Source organism: Mobula hypostoma, chromosome 21, assembly GCF_963921235.1.
Source record: "Mobula hypostoma chromosome 21, sMobHyp1.1, whole genome shotgun sequence".
Classification (NCBI taxonomy): domain Eukaryota; kingdom Metazoa; phylum Chordata; class Chondrichthyes; order Myliobatiformes; family Myliobatidae; genus Mobula; species Mobula hypostoma.
Window position 1 is genome coordinate 17,202,128 of NC_086117.1, and position 23,165 is coordinate 17,225,292.

At 41.5% G+C, this 23,165-nt stretch overlaps 1 protein-coding gene across 4 annotated transcripts in view; it reads left to right on the plus strand.

Annotated features, from left to right (window-relative positions):
- The window catches only part of LOC134359825 (SH2 domain-containing protein 3C-like), a 216,378-nt gene that overhangs the window by 95,151 nt on the left and 98,062 nt on the right, over positions 1 to 23,165 (plus strand). For 2 of the 4 annotated variants that reach the window (XM_063073528.1, XM_063073529.1), the window contains one exon: positions 1,953 to 2,637. In XM_063073528.1, the coding sequence (XP_062929598.1) occupies positions 1,953 to 2,637 (685 nt within the window). Of the gene's footprint in view, positions 1 to 1,952; positions 2,638 to 15,112; positions 15,279 to 16,938; positions 16,966 to 23,165 lie in introns of those variants that run through there. The other 2 variants (XM_063073532.1, XM_063073533.1) reach the window with 2 other exon arrangements.

Genomic DNA, 23,165 nt, shown 5'->3' on the forward strand with positions numbered 1-23,165 from the left:
GTGTTGGAGGAGCAGAAAGCATGTTCTGATGAAGAGTCCTTGACTAGAAATGTTAACTCTTTCTCTCTCCACAGATGCTGCCTGACTTTCTGTGTTTTTCCACGGGCTCTTTTTTCACAGCTCTACTGTGAAAAAAAGGAGCATGCGATTCACAAATAAAAATTCTCATTTACCGTAAATTGATCAAAATCCCTGGTTGTAATATTCATTTATGTGAACCAAGGGTTGGGGCTGAATACTTTGTTAAAGCACTTGGGGCACCCTAGAATCTGAAAGCTTTGGTGATGTCCTTCCAGAGGAAGGGTTGGTGATATCTTTCCAGTGCTTGGGAGGGTTCATGTAGGTAACCCAAGCCTCAGGTGCATATGGGAGAACAGTGGTCACTACTGCCGAATAGGTCATGATTCTTGTGCTAAGCTTGAGGTCTTAATGTTCAAAAATCTTTCTTGTGTTGGCCATAGGATATGCTGGTACACTGAAGGTGATGGTGATTTCTACCCTTGCGAGGAAATGACTCTGAAACTGTCAGGAGTGATCCCATATTCCAGTGCCTTATTGTGGACCTTTATTGATGGAGGACACTATTGTAAAAGCTATTATTTTGCTTTCATGGAGGGGTCAACAATGACGTTGTGATAGGCATCCCAACCTCAGCATACACAAAGGTCATCTGTATGCTTCTGCTCAGTTATTGAGATTGGAAGACCTTGGTTTTGGAGTAGAGGTGGCAAAGGTTGAATTGAGGGGAAAACAATTCCCTTTGCCTCAGTACAGTAGTGGACATAGCACAGATTTTCAGGATCAGCATTCAAAATAATGAATTTTTAAGAACAATTTGGGTGGGAAAATCTCCTTTACTAAAAACCTAGTGTGCAGGTATGAAGTCTGTAGGGAGAGGACATGGAAGTGATTGTCCACAACGTGTGGGAGACTGGGAATGGAAAATGAAGGGGGGGTCCCCAGTAGCTACACATTTTAATTCCACATCCCATTCCCATTCTGACATGTCTATCCACGGCCTCCTCTACTGTAAAGATGAAGCCACACTCAGGTTGGAGGAACAACACCTTATATTCCGTCTGGGTAGCCTCCAATCTGATGGCATGAACATTGACTTCTCAAACTTCTGCTAATGCCCCACCTCCCCCTCGTACCCCATCTGTTATTTATTTATATACACACATTCTTTGTCTCTCTCTCCTTTTTCTACCTCTGTCCCTCTGACTATACCCCTTGCCCATCCTCTGGGTTCCCCCCCTCCCCCTTTTCCTTCTCCCTAGGCCTCCCGTCCCATGATCCTCTCATATCCCTTTTGCCAATCACCTGTCCAGCTCTTGACTCCACCCCTCCCCCTCCTGTCTTCCCCTATCATTTTGGATCTCCCCCTCCCCCTCCCGCTTTCAAATCTCTTACTAGCTCTTCCTTCAGTTAGTCCTGACGAAGGGTCTTGGCCTGAAATGTCGACAGTACCTCTTCCTAGAGATGCTGCCTGGCCTGCTGCGTTCACCAGCAACTTTGATGTGTGTTGGGTGGAGGATTATGCTGGCTTGGTTAATTGACTTTAGGAAATCAGGAAACATTTATATAATGTGGAACCCACAGCTCAGGAATAGGCCATTAGGTTCAAATGCTCGGTGATGGTGTGTTGATGCGTCTGTTTCATCCTAGCCAATCAGAGCCCTCCTTTTTCATTGTTTACTTGTTGTCAGTCTCATTAATCTCTTTACTTAGTGATTGTAAGTTCATTTTTGTTCCCCATTCACTGCAGTTCTCAGCTGTTTCCAGGTTTTCTGTGACTTCTTCCATAAAAGGAGGCACAATATATTCCTTTAATATCTCTGCTATTCCTTTGTTCCCAAATACTCCTGTTAGAGATGTTCATTTAATAATATCTTAGATCTTCTATACTTAGTACTGTCTTAACTAAGTATTTTTTTTTCCATTTGTTTCAGAGTTGTTCAAGTTTAAGGGTTTCGGCAGCTTAACAAGCATCCCGCGATCTCTGTCGATCCGACGATTCTCAAGCAGTTCTGAAGGCAGGAAGAAAGATCTGGGAGAGTACTCTGTGGGTCTCCAGGTTGACAAAGAGGCAGTGCAGGAAACATTGGATGATTTGGAAACCCTGCCCAGGAGCCCTAGCTATGCCCGATCAAATGAAATGTATACCTACATTGGCACAATGCCACGCCGGAACTCTAATCGGGTGGAGAAACCAAAGGAAAAGCTAAGTGCTGCTGAGGGACAGACCGGAGGAAGGAGTCGATTTGGGCCTTTGCCACCAGTGCCTAACAGTGACCAAAATGAGCCGTCGGATAAGGAGGAATCACCGGCTGAGGTGGCACGGCCAGACATGGAGGTTGGTGTGGCTGAGGAATGTCAGAGCTCGGGCCATTTACAGCCATCGCTCTTTGACTCTAAATCACCATCGTCAGACACAACGATTTCCTCAACCCAGTCATCTCCTCATCAAAACGCGAATGATCCGAAGAGCCACATTGAATCCCAACTTAAAGATATTCCGGAAAAATCAAATGAACTTGAAAATGGAGTACTTCAGGACAAAGCACTTCCTGCTGGACAAGTTGAACATACAGGATCAGAAGTCATAGATGACAAGAGTGAGCTGAAAGATGACAGGTAGGATAACCTGTGGGCTTTCTTATGCATCCATTTGCATAACTTCAGCCATGTGTACTTTAAACTTATGGAAAAATTCAACAGCTAATTAATTCTCCTTTTATTGTACCCTTCATAAGCATTTTTAATAAGGGTTAAATTGAATCAATCTGGATTGGCAACTGATCAAAGAGAGCCCTGTATAAAACTGCTCTTAAGTAGCATTACTCAAATTTAATTATAAATAAATATTGCATTTCATTTAGGAAATGTAATTCTTCTCTAATTTAATTCTTTAATAAAAATCTTGTTTCGGTTATGCAAGTTGGATATAATAAGGTGAGCTATAGAGAGACTTGTAGCCATTCAGTCTACCCAGTCCCGTACTCCACACTCAGTGGCCACTTTATGAGGTACAGGAGTGATCTTCTGCTTCTGTAGCCCATCCACTTCAAGGTTTGATGTTTTGTCAATTGAAAAATGTTCTTCTGCACACCACTGTTGTAACGCGTAGTTATTTGAGGTTCAAGTTCCTGTCAGCTTGAACCAGTCTGGCAATTCTCCTCTGACCTCTCTCATTAACAAGGTGTTTTCACCCACAGAACTGCCGCTCACTGGACGCATGTTTTTTTGTTTTTCGTGCCACTCTCTGTAAACTCTAGATACTGCTGCGTGTGAAAATCCCAGAGACCAGCAGTTTGTGGGATACTCAAACCACCCCATCTGGCACCAACAATCACTCCCAAAGCCCAAAGATGTACTGTTTAGTAGGTTAATTGGCTATTGCAAATTGTCCAGTGGTTAGGCTAGGGTTAAATCGGGGATTGCTGGGCAGTGTGGGTCGAAGGGCCAGGAGGGCCTAATTCGGCCCAGTATCTCTAAATAATATAAAATAATATAAGTTCCACGGTCAAAGTCACTTAGATCACATTTCTTCCCCATTCTGATGTTCAACTGAACCTCCTGACCATGTCTGCATTGTCATGTGACAGGCAACAATGAATATAGAATTGAGTCAGGTTCTATAAACAAATAAACATTTATTAAGCTCTGCTCAATATTAGTAAAAAAAATAAACAAATGAAAACCTTAACCGGAATTAAACTGCTACGCGGCCAGTTAACAAACTGCCACTCAGTACTAGTTCTTAAAGGGGTAAATGCGAAAACAGTCTTAAAGTGGTAAATTCAAACACAGTTCTTTGAATGGTAAATTTGAAAGTCCAAGAGATTTATATAGTCAATTAGGAGAGACTTTCCTGAAGTAAAGAATTCCTCGAAGACATGACGTTACTGTTGATCCCAGCCGGAACCTGCCTTGTCTGCAGGATTCACGGCGATGGAAATAAAACGGTTTAAAGGCACTGACCTTTTTCCTCTGTAGAATAGACTAGATACTGCACAACCTTTTCTGCTTCTTTTAGCAGAGGTTATCTCATGCAGATCACTCTCTCTTGAACGAATTCAGTAATGGTTGATCCTCTCCAAAATCGCCAAATGACTCCTTCAGGTTCCCGTCTTCACTCTCCAATATTACTGAAAAGGTACATCAACAAATCTGGCCGCTATTGGTGAAACTGCCGGCCCAACACTTCTGTACCTTACAATAGACAGTAAAACTCCGTTTTAAAATTAAACTGTGTCATGAGATTAATAAGCAGCGTAGCGGAGTATCTGACTGACGATCTAACTGAAAACTAACTGCGTCACCAGGGGTCTACACATATACCTGGTGAGAACAGGTCATCATGTGACCTCACATCAGCGGGGTAATTACATCATGTGACCTCCGCAAGACCATTACACCATCCTCATAAGACAATCACAAGATATCCATGAAGTATGTAACAGCATGCTTTTATGCAATGAGTTGCTGCCAGTGATTGGCTGATCAGATATTTGCATTAAAAGGCAGATATCAAGTGGCCACTGAGTGTATATAGAACCATAGAACCATAGAACATTACAGCGCAGAAACAGGCCTTTTCGCCCTTCTTAGCTGTGGCGTATATGGATTCTCTCTTTTCTTTCTTTCTTTTTCAATCTTTTTATTAATTTCGAAATATAGAAACAAAACATAGCAATAATACAAATAGTAGGAGATATATTGTTACACTTAGGAAAAGTAATTGTAAAATCAAATAGTGTAAGTTAACAAAGCTCCCAATCATGTAGAACTGACAACGGATAATACAAATCAAAAAAAAAACTGAAAAAAAATCATGAAAAAGAAACAAAAACAAAACCAAAAAAAAAAACAAACCCCATCCCCAAAGAAAAACAAAATTAAACAACTAAACTAAAAGACTTGGGCAAAACTAACAACTTAAAAATGGAAAAGAAGAAAACCTTAGTGTCGACGACTCCATTCCCCTCCAACAGCAGTACAGAGAGATAAAACAAGTTTGGAAATGATCAAATTACATCAAATGAAAATGCTGAATGAATGGCCTCCAAGTTTTTTCAAACTTAATGGAAGGGTCATAAACTGCACTTCTAATTTTCTCCAAATTCAAACACACCATAGTTTGTGAAAACCAATGAAATACCTTAGGAGGGTTAACCTCTTTCCAATTCAACAAAATGGACCTTCTAGCCATTAAAGTAAGAAATGCAATCATCCTTCGTGATGAAGAGGTTAAATTATTTAAGTCTATCATTGGTAGTCCAAAGATAGCAGTAATTGGATGAGGTTGTAAGTCTATATTTAAAACCGTTGAAATAATATCAAAAATATCTTTCCAATATTTCTCCAACAAGGGATATGACCAAAACGTGGGTTAAAGAAGCTATCTCGGAATGACATCTGTCACATATTGGATTAATATAAGAGTAATAACGAGATAGTTTATCTTTGGACATATGAGCCCGGTGCACTACTTTAAACTGTATCAACCTATGCTTAGCACACACAGAGGATGAATTCACCAACTGAAGAATTTTTTCCCATTTTTCAGTCGGTATATTAATCTCAAGTTCTCTTTCCCAGTCAGCTTTAATTTTATTAGAAGCATCAGGACATAAATTCATAACTATATTATATATGATTGCTACTACACTTTTCTGAGAGAGATTTAAATCTAAAATTTTTTCCAAAATGTCCATTGGATATGGGTGTGGAAAATTAGGGGAAACAGTAATTAAAAAGTTTCTAACCTGTAAATATCTAAAAAAGAGATCTGGGTAAATTATATTTATTAGAGAGTTGATTAAAAGACATAAAACAATTATCCAAAAATAAATCGCGAAAAGATATTATACCTTTGGTTTTCCAATCAAAGTAAGCTTGATCCATCGTGGAATAAATTGATTAAACCCAAAAAATCTTCGGAATTGAAACCATATACGTAAAGTATGCTTAACTACCGGGTTATTCATTTGTTTATATAATTTAAAAGAAGTAAAAGGAAGTGAAGTTCCTAAAACCGAACCCAAGGAAAACCCTTGTAATGAATTAGATTCAAGATTTACCCAATGAGGGTTTAAAGATACGTCCAAATCTCGTAACCAAAATTTTAAATATCGAATATTAATTGCCCAGTAATAAAATCTAAAATTCGGGAGGGCGAGCCCCCCCCTCCTTTTTAGATTTCTGTAGATACCTTTTACCTAACCTAGGATTTTTATTCTGCCAAATATATGAGGAAATTTTTGAATCTACGTTATCAAAAAAAGATTTTGGGATGAAAATTGGAACTGATTGGAATATGTACAAAAATTTGGGCAAAATGATCATCTTAATAGCACTAATCCGACCAATCAAAGACAAAGAGATTGGCGACCATTTGGTAAATAAAAGTTTAATCTGATTAATTAAAGGTAAAAAATTAGCTTTAAATAAATCTTTATATTTTTTCGTAATTGTTATCCCTAAATATATAAATGAATCAGTAACCAATTTAAATGGTAAACGTCCATAAATGGGTACATGCTTATTTAAAGGGAATAATTCACTCTTATTAAGATTGAATTTGTAACCAGAGAAGTTACTAAATTGAGCTAACAGACCTAAAATAGCAGGAATTGACTTCTCCGGGTTAGAGATGTATAAAAACAAATCATCTGCATATAATGATAATTTATGTATTTAATTTCCACGGGTAATACCAACAATATTTGGCGAGTCACGAATAGCAATTGCTAAAGGTTCAAGAGCAATATTGAATAGTAAAGGACTAAGAGGGCAACCTTGCCTAGTGCCACGAAAAAGACGAAAAAAGATCTATGATTATTTGTACAAACCGAGGCTTCCGGGGAGTAATATAACAATTTAATCCAAGATATAAATGTCAAATTAAAATTAAATTTCTCAAGAACATTAAATAAATAAGGCCATTCAACTCTGTCAAAGGCTTTCTCAGCATCTAAAGAGATAATACATTCTGGGGTAGTAAATGAGGGGGTATAAACAATATTCATTAACCTCCTAATATTAAAGGATGAATAGCGATTTTTAATAAATCCGGTTTGATCCATAGAAATAATTTGAGGTAACACTTTCTCCAATCTAGTTGCTAGAATTTTTGAAAAAATTTTAGAGTCTACATTCAGAAGAGATATCGGTCTGTATGATGCACAATCAGTAGGATCTTTATTCTTTTTAAGAATTAAGGAAATAGAGGCTTTGTAAAACGATTGTGGTAATTTACCTAAACTGATTGCTTCCTTAAATATTCTAGACAACTTAGAAGAAAGAATGGAGGGAAAAAATTTAAAAAATTCCACTGTAAACCCATCCGGACCGGGTGCTTTACCGGAATTCAATGATGAGATTGCAGGATTCTCTCATAGATATTCCATATCCTGATGACAAACAGACTGCAGATGATGCAGTCTGGAGTAAAAACAGAACTCCAGGAAGCATCTGTGGAGGCAACAGGTGTAAGGCAGCTTTTTAGCTCGAAGCCCTTCATTGGGACTGAGAAGGAAGAAAAGCTTGCCAGTATGTAGTGGGAGGAGAAGTGCGAGAAGTGGGATACAGGCTGGTAGGTAATTGCTGAATCCAGATGGTATGGGAATGATTGGCAGGTGGAACCAATTGGAGGAAGGTGATAGGAAAGGTATACAAAGGGAAGGGAAATGCTAGATAGCAGGCAGATATATGTGTGGGAGGAGTATTCCAAAGGTGTGTGTTACCTGAAATTGGAAAATTCAGAGTTCATATCGTTGGATTGTAAGGTACTCAAGCTGAGTATGAGATGTTGTTCTTCCTGTTTGCATTTGGTCTCTGTAGCAATAGAGAAGGCCAAGGACAGACCCGTGAGTGTGGGAGTGGAAAGGGGAGTTAAAATAAGATGTAGTTGGAAGCTCAGGGTGGCCATTGAGGTCAGCACACATACTTTCCAAAATGGTTGCTTAATCTACACTTGGTTTCACCAGCACCATTTCCAACCTGGTTCACTGCATTTGGTGCTCACAGTATGGCCTTCTCTACAATTGTGAAACCAAGCACAGGCTAGGCAACCATCTTGCAACTCACCTGTGCTCTGTCTGCTTCCAACCGTGTGTTACTTTAACTCTCCTTCCCACACTGGCCTGTCTGTCCTCGACCTTTTCCATTTCTGCAGAGCGGAAGTTCATGTTCTACTCGGGTAGCCTGCACTGAATGTTCCAGCTTCAGATAATCTCCTGTGTCTCCTACCACGCACATTCATCTATCCACCAAGTTTTATTCTCCCTGCTACTGTATCCAGTGCTCCCGGTGTGGCCTCCTGTATATTGGAGACACCCAAAGTAGATCTACGTTCCGTCCGCCAGAAGCAGCGGGATCTCCTGGTGGCCACCCATTTTAATTCTACTTCCCATTCCCATTCCAACATGTCAGTCCATTGCCACCTCTACTGTCGTGATAAGACTACACTCAGGTTGGAGGAGCAACACCTTATACTCTTTCTGGGTAGCCTCCAACCAGATGGCATGACCATCAATTTCTCGAACTCCTGGTAATCCCCACCACCCCGCCCGCCCCTCTCCTTCACCATTCTGCATTCTCATTTCCCTCTCTCACCTTATCTCCTTACCTACCCATCACCTCCCTCTTGGTGCTCCTTCCCCTTTTCTTTCTTCCATGGTCTTCTTTCCTCTCCTATCAGATTCCCCCTTTTCCAGCCCTGTATTTTGTTCAGCAATCGGCTTCCCAGCTCTTTACTTCACCCCTTCCCCCTCTCCTGGTTTCACCTACCTTGTACTTCTTCTTTCCCTTCCCCCCACCTTCTTACTCTGACTTCTCATCTTCTTTTCTCCCATCCTGATGTAGGGTCCTGGTTCAAAACATCAACTTTTTACTCATTTCCATAGGTGCAGCCTGGCCTGCTGAGTTCCTCCAGCATTTTGTGCGTGTTGCTTGAATTTCCAGCACCTGCAGATTTTCTCTTGTTTCTTATTCTCCCTTTGTTCACCTTTCCCGCCCTCTTCATCCACCTATTTCCAACTGTTGCCCTTCTCCATCAGTTTCCAGCTTCCACCCACCAGCCTCTGTCCCACAACTACCCACTATCCCCACTCTTGCCTCCTGACACACCTTAGTATATGGTCTGGTAACCTTCCTTTTCCTTCTCGGTTCTGATGTAGGATCTCGATCCGAAGCATTCACTTGCCTCTACAGATACTGCTTGACCTGCTGGGTTCTTCCAATTTTCTTCTGTTTTTCCTACACCCTTGTTAATAGACACGCGTAGAATATTCACCCTTTCCCCAGCAACTCTGGCCTGAATCACTACACTCTAGCAGGCCTTCAAGTTCCAGTGCATCCAGAAGGCTGTAGCAGAATGATATGCTATCACGGCGCCAAAGACCAGTGCGTCGGAGAAGAACTCTGGACCTCGGGATCGGGATCAGCCTAGAGATGAAGTGGAAGTACTGAGGAATTTGGTCGTTCCTGGGATAATGTGATCCAAGAGCGCTAAAAAGGAGAGCTGCACAGGGAATGATGGCAGCCCGTGCACTCTGATGTGGAAGTTGATATGTCTTGTGTGGAAAGGATTGTTTTGGTTTTTCCACTGTGGGGGAAATAATTGACTTGAGTCACATGGCAAATAATGCAAGAATTGGATCTTTTTACAACTGTGCCTTGAAGAGGCAAAACCTGTGGTACAATTCAGCATGATAGTAACAGAAACAAAACTGGCTGGCTGTAAGGGATCTCAGGTCGGATTAGGTTAACAAATCCCTTCCCAGATTATCATCATATTTCTCGGGAGCCACTGCTTCTAACCTGCAATTGATTGGTCAATGCTAGCAATGTGTTTCAAAGTTCAAATTTATTTTCAAAGTATGTGTACTATTAGGCGGCTGGTGGTATAGTGGCATCTGTACCAGACTTCGATACGAGGGGTCCTGGGTTCGAATCTGACTGGCTTCTTGTACACTTTCCATCTGTGCTGGGTTGAGTGTTGAGCTAGCAACTCGGCCTCGTAAAAAAACCAGACAAATGCTGAAGAAGCAGCAAGGTTGCCACCCAATACCGCACAACGTGCGGAGAGGAACAACAACATGCATAACTATATACTGTATAACTCTGAGATCCATCTTCTTGCAGGCACCCACAAAACGAAGCAACATAATCGAATCCACGAGAAACCACACACAACAAAGGCTGACTAACACCCGGTGTGCAAGTGAGGACAAATCATGCAAATAGTAAAAAAAGAAAAGAAATAATACATAGAACATGAGCTGCAGAGTTCCCAAAAGTGAGTCCACAGCTATGGAGTTAGCTTAAAAAGACTCATAAAGTCATTTGATTCAAAAAGAAGTAATACCTATCTGAAGTTTTGGAAACTTTTATTTATATTCAATTATTAAGTCAAAGCATATTTATCATCAAACTACATATATGTCCATATACAACCTGGAGATTAATTTCCTTGCAGGCATTTGTAGGAAAAACAATAGAATTTATGAAAAAAAAATCCATAGACAAAGATTGGCAAACAACCAGTGTGCAAAGGAAGACAAATTGTACAATTTAAAATAAAAAATAATATTGAGAACATGAATTGTAGAGTCCTTGAAAATGCGTCTGTAGGTTGTGGAATCAATTCATGAGTTGGGGTGAGCGAAGTTATTCACACTGGTTCAGGAGAGTGATGGTTGAGGGGTAATAACTTTTCCTAAGCCTGGTGGTGTGGGACCTGAAGCTCTTGTACCACTTGCCTGATGGCGGTAGTGAGAAGAGAGCATTCCCTGGATGGTGCGTGTCCTTGATGATGGATGCTGCTTCCAAGCGTTCTTTGTAAATGTACTCATTGGTGGGGAGGGGTTTGCCTGTGATGGTATGGTATTGTTCCTGGAGGGTGGAGGATGTGTGTACAAAATGGGACTCTTTCTCACTTTGCCTGTATCATTTCCATGGAGCACGAGCTGAATGCTGACAGAATTGGCAGCCAGGGATCCTGAGAAAACGTAGGGTTACAGAATCACGTCCACCTGACTTGACCCATGTGGATCAGTGTCTGACAACACCACAACGTTCTTGTTATAGCAATGTCTCAAGAGTTCAACTGCAGGCAGTGCCCACAGAACTAACTTGGCAAATTTAAATAGCACTTAGCTGCAACAGACAACCATGAGTTTGGTTTCCTGTTTGTGTGGAATTAACTGTCTCAGCCAAGAGTGCTTGAAAGGCTCCGGATGACTTCAGCACCCTTGGGAGGGTTAGAGGGAGTTTCCTCTGATTGTCTCCTGCTGACCCAAGGGTGCTGGGTCAGCAAGAGAGAGAGTCAGAGGAAACTAAAGAGCCCTGTTGCAAATTATACAAACTGTGAACATTGAATGAGCAGAAAATGGAACCAGGCCATGATATCTCCCATGTCACCAAGTCTATAGACTGCTGGGTATCAACATAGGCATCATTCCAGCTGTCAAACCACCATTCAGTCAGATCATAACTGATTTGTTTGTTGACTTTATCCATGGCCTTATTTTCTTTAACCTTCAGTAAACCATTATACTGTATCTTGTTGACCAGAAAGAACTACAGTCTGCAAATCAGTGCTGATCAGTCTCTAATTTTCAGTTGAAGCTTACAGCATTTTGGAGAGAGTTCCTGTTTTTCACTACTCACAGGTCTTGGTGAGGTACCTGAAACTGCCCAGGAACCAGGGAACTATATTCCACTAAGCAGGTCATGACTTCTGGAACTAGGTGCACTGGGGAGGAAGGAACAGAAACTGTGTTTCCTGTATGGGTCAGTGCAAACCTTAACCCCTTTTGGAGAAGTGGAATTCCTCATCTTTTCCTTTAATGAAATGAAACTGCTGATTATGGGGAACTCAGCTGTATGAATAAAGCTCTTCTGGAGTTATCCTCCGCTACATTTGGTAGAGGAACACCAGTCCCTGAAAGGACACCTCATTAGGACCTCAGCTGCATAAAAGATCAAACAAGCCTGACGCTGTCTGAACGTACTCACGATGGCCCAGACCAACACTGATCCAGTCATGTTGGTGTTGGTTGACCACATTCAGATCAATTCACGTCTGTGAAAAGTTACTTGGGTTTCTTCAGATTTTTATGCGTTGTCCCTAGATTAATATTTCTACACGTATCCACATGACCCTGGAGTACAGAATTGGAGTGGGGTGGAGATACGTCTCTACCACAAGAGGTGTAAGGTGCTACTTCCCTCTGCTAACCTGCAGGTCACCATTGGGCAAGGTGTTGTACCTGCTTAGCCCCTCAATCAGGTTCACGTGAAGCCATGTGGGCAGGTGATCGATGGTCGTATAAGCAGCTGGTGCATATCACAAGTCCTGGTTATGCAACCAATTACACCTGAGGTCACCTGTCCTGTAAAGGCACTGCCCAGAAGGAAGCAATGGCAAACCACTTCTGTAGGAAAATTTACCTAGAACAATCATAGTATGGAAAGACTGTGATTGCCTACGTCATATGACATGGCATATAACAAAGTATACAGAATTATCTAGATTTGCATAGATAGATGAACTGTTTTGCCCAGACCTACACTGGAAAAATATGGTTCTCCAATGCTTGTTCCTCCAGAACTCAGGAAGAATTCTATGGGAATCTGTAACCATCAGCCTACTCATCTGCAGGAGCTGTGCATCTGTTTTCGAACTGCTTTGTATTCTGTGTTGCACGTTTATTATGGTAGTTAGTCACGTGAGTGGGGGCACGGTGAAAGTGAAGAGAATAAAAGTTACAGAATCACACATTGTTCTGGGTAGTTTGGAGCTGGGGACTATCGGATGCCACATCTTCAGTTGACTACTTAGTTAGGCTTAGTTACGCTTAATTATACTTAAGTTTCATCGCTTCAAAACGGTATGTTTTGCTAATTGCTAATAAAAGTTCGAATACATTTCGTCGACTTTTGGAACATCATTACAGGAGTGATTGGAGGGTGCATCATACAAGGATAACAATCCATGGGAGTCAACAGCAGCAGCTCTGGTTTGTTAGAATAGCTGCTACGTCGTCTAAATGGCCTTACAGTTTATCTTTACTTTGAAGCATACAGAGAAGTTTGTTTGTGTCAAATCAAACTGAGCGAGGATTTGTCATTTCTTTTCCGGCGCCAACATAGTATGCCCACATCTCATTAGCCCTAACTTCTCCGACTTTAGAATGTGGGAGAAATCCAAAGCACCCAGAGGAAACCCACGTGGCTGGCACTGTGGAGCATTGTGCTAACTGGAGTGCTACCATGTCGGCCCGTATTGATGTATTGGATGGGAGGATTGGTGAGGAGGATGACCTGTGATTGGCTGGTTGCTGCTCACATGATGGAATGGCTGAAGATGTCAAACACAAGAAAATCTGCAGATGCTGGGGGAACTCAGCAGGTCAGGCAGCATCAATGAAAATTAGTAAATAGGACTGGTTAAGGATCTTGACATGAAACGACTGTTTACTCTTTTCCATTATGGCTGAAGATTTACCTGACCTAATGATTTCCTCTCTTGATATCCTTTCAGTCCTTGTGCCTTATCATTTGTGGCATTGTGTTCACTTGCCTGGGTCCTATGTTCTAGAATTCCCACCTAAAACCTTTTTCTCCAATCTATCCCTCTCTTTGACAAAGCGTCTCCTAACATTACCTTTGTGTTGGTCCAGTTTTTTTTCTAATGCGTCCATTAAGTACCCTGGTATATTTTAAATCCATATTGAAGAAACTGCATAAGTGCCATTTCCAGCTGCTGTTGATGACTTTGTAACAAGAATGAAAATATTGAAACTAACTTCAGCAGGCTGTTTGACTGGAGAAGGTGTTTCGGTCAAACCAGCAGCTGCAAGAAGATATCCACGGCTGTAGCTGTCAGAATTCAATGTACACTCTGTGGCCACTTTATTAGGTACACCTATACACCTGCTTGTTAATGCAAATATCTATCAGTTAATCATGTGGCAGCAACTCAATGCATAAAAGCATGCAGACATGGTCAAGAGGTTCAGTTGTTGTTCAGACCAAAGATCAGAACGGGAAAGAAATGTGATCTAAGTGACTGCCGTGGAATGATTGTTGGTGCCAGAAGGGGTGGTTTGAGTATCTCAGAAACTACTGAACTCCTCGGATTTTCACACACAACAGATTCTAGAGTTTACAGAGAAGGGTGTGAAAAATAATCCAGTGAGCAACAGTTCTGTGGGTGAAGGCGCCTTGTTAATGAGGGAGGTCAAAAGAGAATGGCCAAATTGATTTAATCTGAAAGGAAGGTGACAGTAACTCAAATAACCACGCGTTACAATAGTGGTGTGCAGAAGAACATTTCTGAATGCACAACACGTCGAACCTTAAAGTAAATGGGCCACAGCAATAGAAGACCACACCAGGTTCTGTTCCTGCACTTGATAGAGAGGCCACTAAGTGTACATCCTGAGCTTGAAATGACTCACCAAGAAGAAGCCGTTGATATTGAACCATATTTGTTGGGGAGTAGGTTAATCTGTCTTTCATCTCAAGGCTGGTTCCTGTTTTCCTCTTTGGAGATTATTTTCTTTATTGGTAACTGAAATTTTATATTGCCTTTGCAACTTTTAAATTTTAAATTGTTGAATCCAATAATAATTCTATTCTATTACTGATGTTTTACTGAAAAAGGGTAATTCGACCAACATTCCAGCATACAATATTTAGAAAAATACAAATAGTCTTAAGCTTCAATAAGAAAGCTTACAGTTTAATTCTCCTATACAAGTAAAACACAGAGAAAAAGTAGGATAATGTGTGAGAAAGTGGCTGGAGATGGAGAAATTTATTTCAACAAGACAGAGCCTTCATTCACTGTGAGGCAAGATGAGGCTTTAGTACAATCTTGTAATCCCATTCACAAGTTCTGAATATTAAACCTCACAAGTAATTTTATCAAATACTTTTAAAAAAAAGTTCAGCAGCCAAGCAAAAATAGGATTAAGTCCCTGCCCCCTCACTTGGCTGGATTGGTACATTCCATAAGTAGTTCTTTCCTTTCTCTCTCTCTCTCTCTCTACTCGGCACCCGCTTCTGAGAGATCTGTTGAGATTGGATTAGCCTCTGTGTGAGACTGTCAGTCAAACCCTTACGGTGGGAGCTGAGTGCCTTAATAGTTGCTCAGCAGAGTGTAAGACAAGAGCCATTCAGTCCTGTCGAAGGCACTAGTAAGATAGTGAGTGAGTACAGATGACAGAACTAGCTGGAGGAGGATGGACCATGGGTCTGAGGTAGGTTGGATGTTTTTTTTATCTTTTTTCTTTTCCCTCTTCTCCTATGCACTTCTCAGTTTGAAGTTAACCTAATCCAGCTGTTGCTTTGAACGAAATCTGTAGTTTCGAACTGGGCTGGAATTTCGGAGTTATTGTTTGACTAGCTTTCAGCTTGGGGTTTCTCTTTGTTTCTCAATTTCTTTTCCCCCACTGGAAGGGCTGGAGCGGCTGTAGAAACTCCATCACTGTTGCAAGTGGAACACTGTTTTTAAGGGTAACAACTGCTAGGTTTGTTTAACCAGCCAAAGTCAAGGGTTCCTTTTGCCTCTTGGTGTGGTAAAACTTCAGGGTGCCCTGGGAAAGAAAGGGCAGATCGGAGGGAAGGCTGTCAAAAAATGAGAGATGGGCAGTTTGTTAAAGAGACCTCGAAAGGTACGAGAGTCAGTGTGAGAATGTCAAATGCTGCTGACAATTGTGATGCATGGGATCGGTGCTTAAGATCTATAGCACCTACACACTAGAGGGCAGATAGTGAAACATCTACATGGAGATGCTCAGAGAATGTGGGAAGAAACTTCTGAGAGGGGGAGTGAATGCAAGTGAGTGGATCATGCCTGGTGGGGGTAAAAGCATCAATTGAAAAGTTGAGTTCAAATGAAAGACAGAGAGAATTCTTGAGAGAATTCTCCTTTAAAGTGCTGTTTGCATTTAGCAACTGCTTTCTGAGGGGATTCTTTGTCTAACAGATTCTTCATATCAGGCCACCAATGTTCTGTTAACCAAATATCCAATAGCACCTTAGTCTTCATTCTCTTCTTTAGACGGAACCATTTGGCACTCTGCTCAATATATGATGTTTGATCATGGTCTTTTTTTGACTGTCTGGTTTTAGCCATAACGGAGTTGGCTACATTGTTCAGAAGGGAACTGATCCACCAAATTTTCTGATTGGTGACCTTGAGATTCTTGCTGAATGAGAATGGTGGCCATACTTCCTGTATGGTTGAGTAGCAATATTGGTTGAAGAGAGGACATGGGCGAACCACATGGTATCAGATAATTCTGGAGCCTATGTTAACAGAACAAAGTGGTGGGTGTGGTGGCATGATTAGAGATTGGAAGGGTGGAGATGAGGGTGATGTTTTCTAGGGTGGAGAGAACTTCTGTTAAAATGCAACTTGGGAAATGTTTTCAAATGATGAAAGAATAATTTCCATCAAAGGTAAATAAGGAATATTGTGTAATTTTAAAAATATTTAGCTCTCGTGTGTTCAAGTCAATGAATGAAACATTTTTGTACAGTGTTTCTATGGAATAAAAAAAATCACAAAACATTTCCAAAAAAGTCATGAGATCAAGTTTGTCATCACCCACATGGAGAAAACAATATAAATGCTTAGTCAAAGTAGGTTTTGAGGAACTACATCAAAGAAACTGAAAGGCGAGGAGGCTTAGGCCGGGACAGTGGTGTAGAAGCAGGATTTTGTCCTGATCGAATAGTTTTTGTGTGGACTATCCACATTCTTCTGTGACTGCTGTGTTTTCTTTGGGTGATCCGGGGTTCTTGCCACAGCCTAAGGGCACCACCCAGAAAATGCTGGAGGAGCTTAGCTGGTCAGACAGCGTCAATGGAGAGGAATGAACAGTCGATGTTTCAGACTAAGACCCTTCATCATAACCAAAGGGGAAGAAGCTGGAAAAGAAGGTGGGTGGAGAAGAATTAATCCAAGCCAGCAGGTGAAACCAAGTGAGGGTGGAATGGATGAAGTAAGCAGCTGTGAGGTGATAAGTGGAAGGGGAGAAGGGCTGAAGAAGAAGAAATCTAATAGGAGAGTTCAGTGAGCCATAGGAGGAGAGGCACTAGAGGAAGATGATGGGCAGGTGAGGAGAAGAGGTAAGAGGCAGCCAGAATGGGGAATATAGAGAGGGAGAAGGAGGAGGGATGAGATATTACTGGAAGGTAGAGAAATCGATGTTCAAAGGGCACACTGCTTGGCAACAGTAAGTTACGCCTACGGTTGGTGAGTGGCAGGAGAATCAGAGTGAATTTTGAGCACGGAGAGAGAATAAGTCACAGGGAAAGAGGTAGGGGAATGAGATTAGAGGGATTACTTTACGAGTTGACATAGCTTTGATTGCCTCCTCCAAGAGAATTTCAAAGCTTGGAACCCAATGTACGACTGCCAGGTTGAAAATATTTAAATCTGGAATTGCGGGTGAGGTCAGAATTGGAGGTATGCATGGATCCCAGAGGCTTGAGGGTCTGGAGGAGATTACAGAAGCACAGAGTGGTGGGGAGTTTGAATCACAGGATGAAGTTTGCAAGTTGTCACTACACCAGCTTATTACGCTGCTCCAAAGTTGCCTGGTGACCAGAAGGGTTACAGGCTGCAGTGGCAAGGTGACCTTGGGCCTGGGGAGGGTCTGAAAGCTCAGCAAAACCTTCCTGCAAAGCCTACGTGCCTTCATTCCAGAGATGTACTTTATAAATGGTTGACGTATACGACATGCAGCATAGGAAGTCAGTCGGATGTTTGGAGCTTGACACCAGAGGATTTCCCTCTCACTGTTCGACTTATAATTGTTTATGCATCATTTCCCTCAATAGTTTACCAGCAGGAGCTCTCATCTGTTTTCCTTTGTCCCTTCCTGAATTGTTATTGCAGACTTTAATGTGAAAGCCATCTTTCTGCATTTGTAATGTCCTCATCGCATCCCTCAGTGGGAGGTAAATGAGCAGTGACCAGATATCAGGCTGACAGTGCTTTTGGGGTTGGATTATACACTGCAAGAGGGTAGAGAGTGCAGTTAAAATGGAGCAAGACATTCCTTCTCCACTATTTTCTAATGTTGGGATCTGACAGCAGGTGATTTCTTCCATGTCGGAAGAAATGTAAGTTATCTAGATCATGATGGAAGAGTTCAGTACGTCATCTTTTAGAGAGAGAAAAACACAGCTTAGAACAGGGCAAAGACACAGTGGACTCTCCAGTTATGTATGCTGGACTGGGTTGAATTAATTTGCGCAAAGAAGCAAGTCCTGCTTCACATTATTAACCACGAGTCCTGGTTTACATTATTAACCATTGCTGATGGCAAACCCAGTCCAAGACAAGCATCCAGGATCCCAGTGGTCTGGTGTATGAGTTCACATCCTACCATGAGAGGTGGGGATTTGGATTCAAGCAAGTAAATTACACAAAGATTCTATCAGTAATGACGTCCATGAAACTGATCACTTCACTAATGGTCACACTGAAAGAAAAATGGTTCGCAACTATTTGTGAATCTAGACTCCACCAACAGTAGTTCAGTGGCACAGTAGCATAACATTTAGCATAATCACTTTACAGTGCCGGTGATTACTGATCGGAGTTTGGTTCCCACTGCTGTCTCTAAGGGGTATGTACATTCTCCCTGTGACTGTGTGACTTTCCTCTGGGTGCTCCTTTTTCTTCTCACATTCTAAAGGCGTGCGGGTTGGAGTTAGTAAGTGTTAGGCATGCTACACTGGCGCCTGAAGTGTGGAGACACTTGCGGGCTGTCCCCAGCACATTGTGGAAGAAAAAGATGATGTAAATGGCTCTTTTCACTGTACGCTTGATGTACATATCACAGATAAAATTAATCCAATCTAATATAATCCTTATTTGACCTCTAATAGTGATCTAAGGGAGTATTAGGGATGTCCATGTCCAATAATTGATGACATTTAAAAACACTGTCTAGTCCAGATGAATGATCTCAACCCAAAATGTCATCTGTCCATTTCCCTCTGTCGATGCTGCCTGACCCACTAATTTCTATTAGGTTCCTATTTTTTGGTCCAGATTCCAGAATCTGTAGTCTGTTGGTCTCCATTTAAAAACATTATTCTCTATTTCATGTCTTTTTAAAAGACTTATTTTCTTGTGATCATTGTGTAAAAAGACATTGACAATTGTGAGCAGAAACCTTTACATTTTAAATTCTCAATACCAATAAAAAATGAGTTAGATACAAACTAAAACGTCTTCTGTTCTGCTCACACCCAGGAAACCAATCCTGGGCACCTAGTGTAATTCTCTCTGATCATCCCAAATCTGCAAGCAACTAATAAGTACTTCCCTCAGTCAGGATAGATTTAGGTCATGATCTGTGAACATGAAAAGTTAAATGAAGATCTATAAGCTAATTCTAATCTGCCTTCTGAATCAGTTGGGGTTTGATGAGAATTCATTTATGAAGGACCCTTTTTCTCAAAAATACATCTAGCATTAAAATTTGCAATTATACAATTCAGGACGTCAATCTCTATTCATTGTATGTTAATGTGGCATCATTCTTTAAAAATCTCAACATTGGTTTGGTAATATGATGGAGAGTTTATACGCAGAGTCGGTCTCTCAGTGTCCAGTGGGAGGGGACCTTAAAGTGTGTCATTTCCACAGAGTCTTCCTGGTGGCTTCATTGTGTTCCTTGGCACGTACTCCTGCACCTTGGAATGTGCCAGCATGCAGCATTCGGTTGTAGGAAACTGGCATTGGAATGGCAAGTTCCAGGTAGTCAAAATCATGCCTTTCACTGAATATTGAGGTTGAGGTTGAATGTCGAGAATGAGAGAATTGAAAGCTTCAGGTTCCTAGGTGTGAACATCACCAGCAGCCTGTCCTAGTCTAAACATGTTGAAGTCACAGCCAAGAAAGCTCACCAATGCCTCTACTTCCTCTGGAGGCTAAAGAAATTCAGCGTGTGCCAGTCAAATCTTACCAATTTTTATCAGTGCACTATAGAAAACATTAGTTCTGGATGCATAATAGCTTGGTATGGGGCGACTGCAAGAATCTGCAGAGAGTTGTGGATGCAACTCAAGTCAATCACAGGCACCAGCCTGCCCCCTGTGTCTATACTTCTTGCTGCCTCAGTGAAGGTGCAGCATAATCAAAGACCCACCCCCTCCCAGATATTCTCTCTTCTCCCCTCTCCCATCAGGCAGAAGATACAAAAGTCTGAAGGCGCATACCTCCAGGCTGAAGAATATTAGCTGACATATAAACTGTTCTCAGACTCTTGAACGGACCTCTTGTGCAATACAATGGACCCTTGATCTCTTGACCCATGTTACAATCTTGTACTTTATCATTCACATACCTGTACTGCTCTTTGTCTGTAGCTTTTTACATGTTATTCTGCATTGTTATCGTTTTACTTTATTCTAGCTCAATGCACTGTATAATGATTTGAGCTGTATGAACAATATGCAAGACAAGCTTTTCACTGTATCTTGGTACAAGTGCCAATAATAAGCTAATTCTAATACCAATATATGACATTTATCTCAGTGCTGCTGGGAACAACCCGCAGAGTACAGAAATCCGTGTTACAAAGCTGCTCATGATGAACCTTGGTAAAGACAACTGCATCCCTTCCTGCCCTTCTTATCAAATATTCCAGAAAGAGACTGATAATGGCTTTACCCACATGAAGTACCTTGAGAGCTGTGTTTAGTGGGATAGAGACTCTGGCTATGCTCAAAAGATCTGACAAAGAGAGCTGTTCTCACCACTGTGCAAGCAGTGCTTGCTTGACAGTCGCAGTGACGAGGATTTCTTTGAAATGTTTTTGACAATCTGCTTGGGGAAACCATCCACCGTCTCATAGATCCTTGCAGATTATTCTGGGAAGACCCACTGCCTTGTGGTCAAAGAGGGATGGATGGTGCAACACTACCCAATTGAAAGAAACTTTCTGTGGCAATATGAGCAAACCCATTCTTGGCAAAACTAGAAGAGTTATAACCTCAGCATATTGTGCCACTTGGACGCAGGCTCCAAGCACAGCTTGATGCGGCTATATGCAAAAAGGCAGCCGTCAAAATGAGGACCATATTGTTGTTGTTTACCCCGTTGAACCACCCACACTCTTCCTTGTACCCTCTCTGTGCCTCCCTCACTTGCAGCACTTCACACCTCAAAAACCAAAACCAAACACCACCAGAGCCATGCTGTGCTGATTCCAGAAAGGAATTCAAGACTTTGAACAATGTATTTATATCCTGCCCTGCAATTACTTACAACATCTAAAAGCATGACACAGCCATAAAGTGAAAATGTGGTCGCATGGAAACGTGGCAACCAGTTTGTACACGGCAAGTACCACAAATAGCAAATAAGAAAATGTTTCAAATGATACTGGCTAAACGGGAACCAAAATATCAGGGAGGATTCTTTGGCCACACACACACAGAGGATTTCTCTGCTGTTTTGCAAATGCTATTTGAGATATTTTACATCTCCCTGAGAGGATAGGATGAGAGTTGGGCTTTGGTTTAATAACCCGTCCAATAGATATCATCTCTGACAATGGCCTGCTTCCCCAGTACTGCACCAAAATGTCAGCTAATATTCTCCTATCAAAGTTCAGTCATATATGGGAAGGAACATGCAAGATTCTGACTCTGAGGTCTGAGTAATGCCACTAGGTTTCAGGAAATAGAAATATATTCTTTAAAGTTGCACTTATTTTTGAGGTTGTTTGCCCCCACATGAAATGTACCCACTCTAAGTTGAACTAGACGAGCTGGCTTTATTCCTTTTGAAGCAAAGATAGGTGAAATTTGATAGGCGTGTAAGAAAATCATAGTAAGTTTAGATTAGGTAAATGAAGGGAAGCTATTTCTTTCAGCAGATGGTTTGAGAACCAAGGTCCACAGAAACATAGTGGCTAGCATGACAGCTCGGGTGTCGGAACTCAATTCCGGAGTCCTCTGTAAGAAAGTTTGCACGTTCTTCCCTTGTGCGCGTGTGTTTTCTTCCGGGTGCTCTGGTTTCCTCCCACAGTCCAAAGACATACCAGTTAGTGGGTTCATTGGTCATTGTAAATTGTCCAGTGATTAAGCTAAGGTTAAATCAGTGGGTGTCTGGGTAGTGTGGCACTGAATCCCAAAACAAATAAATATAACGTTTTGTGCTAGCGGTACAGAAAAATGTGAGAAAGAATCATTTTTATGTAGAGAATATTTATGATCTATTTTGTCTGAGGGAGTGGAGGAAACAAATGGTGTTTTCAAGAGGGAATTGGGTAAGGTTTTATGATTACTTAGTACTGGGACTGATGGAGCTCGGGCAGCTGAATGGATTCATGCACCATAACAATTTATTTGCTTTATGATGCTAAGACACATTGTGAGATATGGCAGTATTCCATGGAACATTTGAGAATAGAACCCAATTTGACTGCAATGGTAGATTTATAGTTGTGACGCATGAGGAGTGTAACTGAGGTAACACCTCCATCCCATCCTATATAATACACAGGAAACCAGGGGTCTCAGTGTCTCCTTGACTCGATGCAGTCTTGTACAGTGATGCCCTTAGGGTCTGGTTAAAGACCGACTCCAGCACCAGCACAAGAAATCTTCCTTCCCTGCTGTGGAGAAGTAGGGGGTAGACAGAAAAAATAACAAAGGACTGAATAAAAAAAAGTAAATGAGAGGTTATTTGGCTTTGATTGTAGTAATCTGTTGTCATAGAGACCAGACCAGAAGGAAACACATATCACAGGGTGATTGATGGTGGAACTAATCCAGAGTCAACAAGGGGATTGTTAAGAGCAACTAAGCACTATATTGTAGCTTGAAGCAGCCTGACCCACATATCTGATAACCCCTCTGAGGGTTCCAAATTAACAACAGAGGGTTTCCCTACCATAAAATGTGTAACATCCAAGGTGAGTTATTCTGTAGTATCTTAGTTGGTTAATGCTATTGAACCAAATCAGACACATGAAGGCCTCAGGCTTGGTTGACTGGAATGAAGCACACCTTGGTTTCTTAAGAGACGAGTGGGAGTCCTGCTTCAACTGGGGGTATGGCTTTCAATTAGAGGGATTGATCTAGCCTTAACCACCCACAGTTCTTTGCCACCC